This window comes from Hypomesus nipponensis, chromosome 15 (assembly GCF_054491055.1).
Source record: "Hypomesus nipponensis isolate SF chromosome 15, ASM5449105v1, whole genome shotgun sequence".
NCBI lineage: Eukaryota > Metazoa > Chordata > Actinopteri > Osmeriformes > Osmeridae > Hypomesus > Hypomesus nipponensis.
Genome location: NC_140375.1, coordinates 5,310,052 through 5,318,028, shown reverse-complemented (window position 1 = coordinate 5,318,028; position 7,977 = coordinate 5,310,052). Strand labels below are relative to the sequence as shown.

The 7,977-nt window shown below is 49.0% G+C and overlaps 1 protein-coding gene across 1 annotated transcript; it reads left to right on the top strand.

The window, feature by feature from the left end:
• The first annotated feature begins 378 nt into the window (after positions 1-378).
• gipr (gastric inhibitory polypeptide receptor) lies at positions 379-7,163 on the top strand. The gene is made up of 13 exons (XM_084674184.1): positions 379-435; positions 1,343-1,439; positions 1,633-1,740; positions 2,099-2,220; positions 2,461-2,567; positions 2,790-2,943; positions 3,261-3,420; positions 3,519-3,579; positions 3,757-3,826; positions 4,934-5,022; positions 5,167-5,305; positions 5,484-5,525; positions 6,107-7,163. The coding sequence occupies exons 1-13, from the start codon at positions 379-381 to the stop codon at positions 6,431-6,433; spliced, it is 1,533 nt and encodes a 510-aa protein (XP_084530310.1). The 3' UTR covers positions 6,434-7,163.
• The last annotated feature ends 814 nt before the right edge of the window (positions 7,164-7,977 follow it).

Below are 7,977 nucleotides of genomic sequence, written 5' to 3'. Positions count from 1 at the left end.
TTCGTCTGATCCCATCCGCCAGTGTGGTGTCTGCCTTCAGAGTCATATGTGTGTGTGTGTGTGTGGGCAGGTACGGATGTGTGCGAGGGTGGATGTGTTTGTGTACTTTGCTTAGCGTGTATGTGTGTGTGTGTCGTGTCACCTTACCAGTACATAACAGGCTTTGTGTACTGTGGGTGGATGTGTTTACTGTGAGTTGGCCCACATCAAACTCGATGAGCAGGAGTCCTGCTTGCTGTTTGCAGGTGCCGGGCCTCAGGGTGGAGGGGGTATGAGTCACAGCTGGGATCTGCCCCACCCCGCTGCTGTCCCTCTGGGGTAAGTGAACCCCCGAGCCCTGAGATGTCTGCCCCCCCGACCCTCGCACCCCCCTGAGTAATGAAGACCCTCGCCTTCTTCCTACTCCTCACCCTGTCTGTGCTCAGCGGAACAGAGGTAGGTCCTCCTGGACACCCCCCATCCTCCACCTCCATCCTGGTGAGACACTCGACGGGAGACTTTCGTCATTTGAATTGAAAGAAATGCACACACAATCATCAAAGCTGCATTCCTACGGCAAATGAATCAAATGAAATGAAGTTCTTATCAGGAAATTTGAAATGAAAAACCACCGGCTGAAAAATATAGCGTGTCTATTCTCTCATAAACGTCTCTCAGAACACAATCGATCTGAATACAATTCATTTAAAATAATGAAAATATTAAATAATGTATATTTTAGTATATGCACCAAGCGCTCCAAAATGACCTGCCAGTTTAGTGCTTGATAATGACTCTCCCAGAGGCCAGCAGAGCAGGCTCTGTAGTCACTTCAGAGTGCTGTGTAGTGTCCCCCAGACCAGCTCAGACACTAGTTAGGGTGTTATATGGTTGTCAGTGTCGGCTGTGACACTTAGATAATGAGAAGATCCCTCTCAAGATGACCACAGGCCATCCTGTACATCTCCGAGCTCTTCCCCGAGGCTGGCCGGGAGAGAGGCAGCGCTGAAGTGAGACAGAGGCAGTGAGAGGAGCTCTGCTCCAGCTGCAGTATCGATCCAGCTGGTTTAGGGGTCTGTCAGCTTTTATAGAGTCACTGGTTGAAGCCAGAGGCTTTAGAGGCAGTTAAATCAATCTGGAGATGAGCACTTTAGTCAGTACTCGTGGGCAGTACAGAAACACCTACTGATATAGTACAGAAACATTTACAGACCATGATCATGATCATGGCTACACTGGGAAGTCCATGTAGGATGAGGTTGGACACCGCTGTAGATGTAGATATGGTCTCAGAGGTTACTGGGCCTAAGCCCTGACCTCAGACTCCTGACCTCTGACCTGCGCTGTGATTGGCTGTGTGCAGCGTGTGTCTCAGAAGTCTTGGAAGGACACAGTGGAGGAATGGAACAAATACAGGAACGAGTGTCTGCTACACCAGAGCACAGAGCCCACGCCTTCAGGTGACATGCCCGACACACACACTTACACACTGACACGCCCGACACACACATACACCACACACACACCCTCACGTACAACACTTACCACCTCTATCCTCATCCTCTCCTCCCATTCCTGTCCTCTCCGCCTGTCCTTCTACTCATTTTCCGCCCTCCTCTCTCCTCATCCATGTTCTCCTCCTCTTTGGATTAGGCGTCTTCTGTGGTCGTATGTTTGACATGTACGCCTGCTGGGGAGATGGAGAGCCTAACTCCACCGTCAGAGTGCCCTGTCCCTGGTACCTGCCCTGGTATGACACAGGTAGGGCTCCCCACCCCATGCCACTACCCCTACCCTAGTACCGGTCCCTGTCCCTGGTACCGATCACTTTAGGTACTGCTTCATGGTGAGGGACAGCACCTGTTCCACAGTGGAGCTGATATTAGGTTCTGTTCATAACAACCCCAGCTACTTGCCCCAGACACAGATGAGGAAGAATCCTGTATGTAATTAACTACACATTCCCCATGTAGGTCTGACATTATCTGTATAAAACTCTGTCTGGGAAACTGACATTAGAAAATATGTGTGTTTGTGTATGTGCTTGTGCTCTGTATGTGTGTATCTACGTATGTGTATGTGTGTATATGTGTGTGTGGGCTCCTCTGTGTTTGTGTAGTCCACCATGGCTACGTGTTGCGGGAGTGTGGAGCGAACGGCCAGTGGGCAACCAACATGACGAGCCCAACATGGAGAGACCACTCCCAGTGCGAGTACGACAGCAAGCAGCAGGGGGACAAGGTGGGCCGTCGCAGTCGCTATGGATACTAGACACATCTGTAGGCATCTCTGCAACACTGAGTAACTCCCTCCCTCCCACTCACCCTCCCTCCCTGTCTGTCTGCCTGTCTGTGTGTCTGTGTGTCTGTGTGTCTGTGTGTCTGTGTGTCTGTCTGTCTGTCTGTCTATGTGTCTGTGTGTCTGTCTGTCTGTGTGTCTGTGTGTCTGTGTGTCTGTGTGTCTGTGTGTCTGTCTCCTCAGGAGTACCAGATGGCGGTCCTGGCCTACTTCAGGATCATGTACACAGTGGGCTACACTCTGTCTCTGGCCAGCCTCTCTTTGGCCCTCATCATCCTGAATGCCTTCAGGTACACACACACTCTCAAACCAGCACACAAACACTTAAACCAGCACACATACATATACAGTGGAGCTATATCCAGATAATTAACATAATTCACACAATACAGAGAACGTATATAAAGCAAAAATACAGTACAGTGTATACAGTAAATATACAGTGCTGCACAGTAAACACTATATCATTTTAACCTAAAACTAAAATGGCTGTTGTGTGTTTGTTTGGGAAGGAAGCTGCGGTGCACCAGGAACTATATCCACAGCAACCTGTTTGCCTCCTTCATCCTGCGAGCCGTGTCCATCCTGACCCGGGACGCACTGCTGACCAGAGACACGCCACAGTTCAAGAACAACAGGGACGTGTCCGAAGTGCTGAGTGACCAGGTCGGCAAAGACACACACACACACACTAGTCTCTCTTCGCTCTCTCACATACACACACGTATACTTCTTACACATCCACACACACACTCACACGTAACACAGAAACACATCCACTCTCCTACACACACACACACACACACACTCACACACACACACACACTTCTGCTCTCTTACTTACTTTCCCTCCACCCTATACCCCCACCAACCTCTTCCTCACCCCACCCTCTCCACCAATCCCCGCTCAATAATCCCTCATCCACCCTACCCTCCAACCCTTCCACACCCTCTCCCTCTGCACCCCTACCTTCCTCCCCCAGGCAGTGTCGGGCTGCCGTGTGGCCCAGGTGCTGATGCAGTACTGTGTGGGGGCCAACTACTACTGGCTGCTGGTGGAGGGCCTGTACCTGCACAACCTGCTGGTGCTCAGGGTGTTCTCTGAGAACAGCTACTTCTGTGGTTACCTGCTCATCGGCTGGGGTAGGCACACACACACACACACAATAGCAGACGATGCTAGCTTTTATTTCCGTTGGTACACACACCCACACACACAGTGCCTGTATTTTGTACTCCAGGGACCCCAGTGTTATTCGTGGTTCCATGGATAATCGTTCGGTACTTGTATGAAAACACCAGGTCAGTCCCTCACACAGTGTCCCACACACACAGGGTATCTAGAAGGATGGATGAACGGATGACTGGGTGAATGGATGGATAGATCATGTAGTGAAACAAGGACATGACCTTCAGTATATCTACACTATACAGCCCATCTATATGGAGTCTCTTGTCCTGATGGTTGTGCGTCTCAAGGTGCTGGGAGATCAATGAGAACATGGCCTACTGGTGGATCATACGCACACCCATCCTACTGGCCATTCTGGTGAGCAGCAGTCACACACACAGGCACACAAACAAGCAAATACACATCCTGGTGTGCCTTGGAGTAACAGGGAGTCTGAAGCTGACTCAAAAACAGCTAGACCCTATTGTCGTTGACTCACATGCATGCACACACACACCACAGGCTCCCTGAAGTCTTGTGTTCTCTTTGAAGTTAGCGGACCGTGACAGGCCATGGGCAATGCTGCCGACACGAGCGTCAAGTGGTTCAGTTCGGGAATACTCCAACAAATTAAAATTCATGGATGAGTCATTGGCTTCCGACGACAAAACAAAGAATAACTCATACCACCATCTGGATTATTTTTTCAGTATCCCAGTAAAGAAGGTTGAGGGCTGGGAGCCATTAAGGGCTTGTTGCTCTCACAACTCAAGTTCCATGAAGGCTTCCCACTCCTATTGTTGCGGGTAAACCTCCAATACCGTGGTGGCTTGTCTATAGCCTAGCTCTCACACTGCTGGCAGACCTCACACACAAACAGGCTGAGCAGTCAGCAGTTTCCAGGGACAGTCGCAGCGTTGCTGCCTCATCGCCTTGTCCTCCGTCAGAAGAAAGCCCTCGTTCAGTGGCTTCTGTTACGGCTACGGCTCAGATTCAGAAGACGCCGGTACGCCAGACGTACGAGGGAGACAGTCTGAGCCCGGACACTCGCTGACATTTTGAATTGTCCGTTGAGGAAACATTTTGTATTCAAAGCGAAGAACACACAGTGCCTTTAGAAAGGGCACTAAATAATCCAGTACATAGTTCTAATAGGTTAGTGCCTCATTTATACACAGTGCGTTATCCTAAACACTCCATTTCACAGTAGCTTGTCTTTTACGCCCACCTGGTAATCTAAAAGAACAGCTTGAACTTGAGCATTCACCACTCTCTCCACAGTCAACTGCTGACTGCATAATGAAGTTATGAAGAAAGTACACTCAATTAGTGTTGTTGACCTTTGTTGGCATTTTCTTTGCTGTTTAAAGAGGAGAAGAAATTATCTTTTCTGACAGTGGCTTCTGTTTTTTTTTTTTTATCTGACTGTTGTGAAGTTGTTGTCGAAGTTGTTGTCAAGTTAATGTGTTTTCTTTTTGTTTCCAGGTCAACTTTTTCATTTTTATCCGGATCATACAGATCTTGGTGTCTAAACTCAAGGCTCACAAGATGAGATACACAGATTACAAGTTCAGGTGAGTTGATCTCCCTCATCCCCAGATCAGACGTACGATTGGCTTCTGTTGGGTTCCTTGTCAAATAACATGTGTGTGCATGCGTGTGTGTGTGCTGTGTGTGCTGTGTGTGTGTGTGTGTGCTGTGTGTGTGTGTATGTGCAGGTTGGCCAAGTCCACTCTGACACTGATCCCTCTGTTGGGGATCCATGAGGTGGTGTTTGCTGTGATGTCAGAGGAGCAGACGGAGGGAGTCCTCCGAAATGTCAACCTCTTCTTTGAACTTTTCTTCAACTCCTTCCAGGTAACTGATGACTAGAATGAAATTCTTCTTGGTCATTTATGATGAGCAAAATAAAAATGAAACCGTTGAGAACTGAAAAATGCATACAAACAGTCTTCTTGTAGATATGTTAGTTTCATATTTTGTACTATCAATGACTCCCCCCTCCTCTCTTCCTCTCCCCCCTCTCCTCGTTTAGGGTCTCCTGGTAGCCATCCTCTACTGTTTTGTCAACAAAGAGGTGAGTGTTGAAATGAAGGTGTAGAAACTGACATGGGGGAAGGTAGGTGTGTGTGTGTGTACGTGTGTTTGCAGGGCGGCAAATAGTGAGAATATATTACGGCAGCACCCAATGACTGCTGTGTGTGTGTGTGTGTGTGTGTATGTGCGTGTGTGAGAGAGAGTAGCAGAGCACACAAGCATGTCACTCAGGCTTAGTAGTCACACTGCTAAACATAGCCGACTGGCCAGCAGGAGGTCACTGGTCGAGGCAAGAGTGTGTGTGTGTGGTTCATAGGCAGTGCAGGGTGTGTACGTGTGTGTGGGGGGAAGGTGGGCAGGTTTTTGTATGGGGGTTTGTGCAGGGGGGCTTCAACCCATGTCAGCATAAAAGGTCAAGTTTGGAGAGGTCACGTCAAAGGTCACATTTACACACATGGTTGTCCTGTTGAACTTACTGCCCCCACGTCCTACTTCTCTTCATGTCCTGTGTGTCCCTCTCTCTATATTCCTTGTTCTCTCTCCCTCCCTCTCTCTATCCCCCTCCATCCATCCCTCCCTCTCTCCCTCCCTCTCTCTCTATCCCCCTCCCTCCATCCCCAGGTTCAGTCGGAGATAAAGAAGAAGTGGCAGAGGTGGAAGCTGGGCATGACCGTGCTGGACGACCAGCGAAACACTGGCAGCCAAACCCCACAGGTAGGCGCCAACGCACCTCTGTGCCAACACAACCCCCCCTGCCAGCCTGACTGCCAGGCGTTGGAGGGCCCTGACCCCCACCCTCCTCCCCTCTACCACCACCACCCCGGAGCCAGGAAGGGGAAGGCCTACTGCTACATATCTGCTCGCAAGCAAGTGCTCAACGGGCTGGATGGACCACCACAGGGCAACACAGGAGAGGGAGCGGTCAAGTACTCAGAGAGCTACTGTTGATACCGAGACATTTGTACTGAAGAGTGGAAATGAAGCACTATTTTCTAGCTACCTGTAGCTTTTCCGGTAATAGGAATACAACTTATATCCAGAGGACTACTGAGGACAGGGATCAAGATCATGACCTACTGAGGATGAAGGATCATGGTCAGCCCTGTTAGCAGTTAGCGTCATTTGGAATAGGAGAATCAACTGCCTCTTATACTGAGGTCTTGGAACTGCAAAAGGGGTTGCTAATGGCTAACTCATAGCAGCTAACGGCTCGCTAACTGCAGCATGACTATAGGACTAACCAGTGGCCAACTGCCTTTGCCGTTGGAAACTGTACCTTCTTCATGTCTCCAAATACACAAGGCCTCTGGATGGACTTTTTGGGGGATATCATCATGAGATCTTGGTGCTGGTCAGCAATGGGTTCTGTAGAGCTGTGGTTCTCAAATTGTGGGGTGTGACTATCAGAAGGGGGTGTCCAGTGAAGGTATTAGGGGGGATGGAGAAGGACTGTGTATTGTGGAGTGTATTGAGGCTGTAAATAGAAAGAGAGAGGATGCAATTATAATTAGGGGGGCTGTTTTTGAGGGGTGCAGGGCTGCCAACTTTTCAAAAAACCTTGGAGTGAGATTTGGTGGGGCCAACCTAAATGTTGCTGCGTACAAAGCACCCCCCCCTCCCCCCCAGACGACATTTCACGTGTTTGCACCCCCCCAAACCCCCCTACCCCCCCTCCTGAGACGAGTTTTCACGGGTGTTTGCGTGTCTATGTTGCTTCACTCCATGTGTCTGCACCTAGACCATTACTGTTTACAACGTTAATAGGAATACTTTGTTGGCGTTGCCTTCTCAGAATGAGAAATACAAGGTCTGGCGTGAGAGTGTGTGAACTGGTTGAAATGCGTGTGTCTCACGGCCAATGTGTTAGGGTTGGCAGCCCTGGGGGCGGTAGAGCGACTGAATGAAACGGTTGGAGAACTACCGATGGGAGTGGCTGCTGTTTGAGCCTGGATTTGAACCTGGGTCTGGGCCTGAGCCCGGGTCTGGGTCCAAGTCTCATTCTGGGCCTGGTTCTGGGTCTGGTACTGAGTTTGGGTCTGGATGACTGCAGATGCTAACTGATCACATCATCACACCTGACATCCTCCATCTACTCTGGCCGACACTTTTTCAATGTAGTTTTTTTCTACCTCTGTTTTGACTTTTGGACAAAATGAAAAATGATATTTCCTGTAATGTGCCAACTGTAGTGAAGATTGTGTGCAATGAACAACTAATGAATAAACATCCTAATTATGTGTTGCATATTGGTATTGGAGAACATAAAGACACACATCCAATGTTCTATTTAGAGTTTGAATTTGATTATAAATTATTTTCACATCACGAGTCACAGGCCAATACCTCTTGTAGACATTAACCAATGCCTGTCCTGTTATCTAAATGGTTAGTCACCTGGAAGACATGTTACATGGTGATATGTGGGTGTTTGTGTGTGAGAGTGAGTTAAAGAGAAATGGTGAAGATCGACTAAAGAAAAAGAGAGAGAGCTT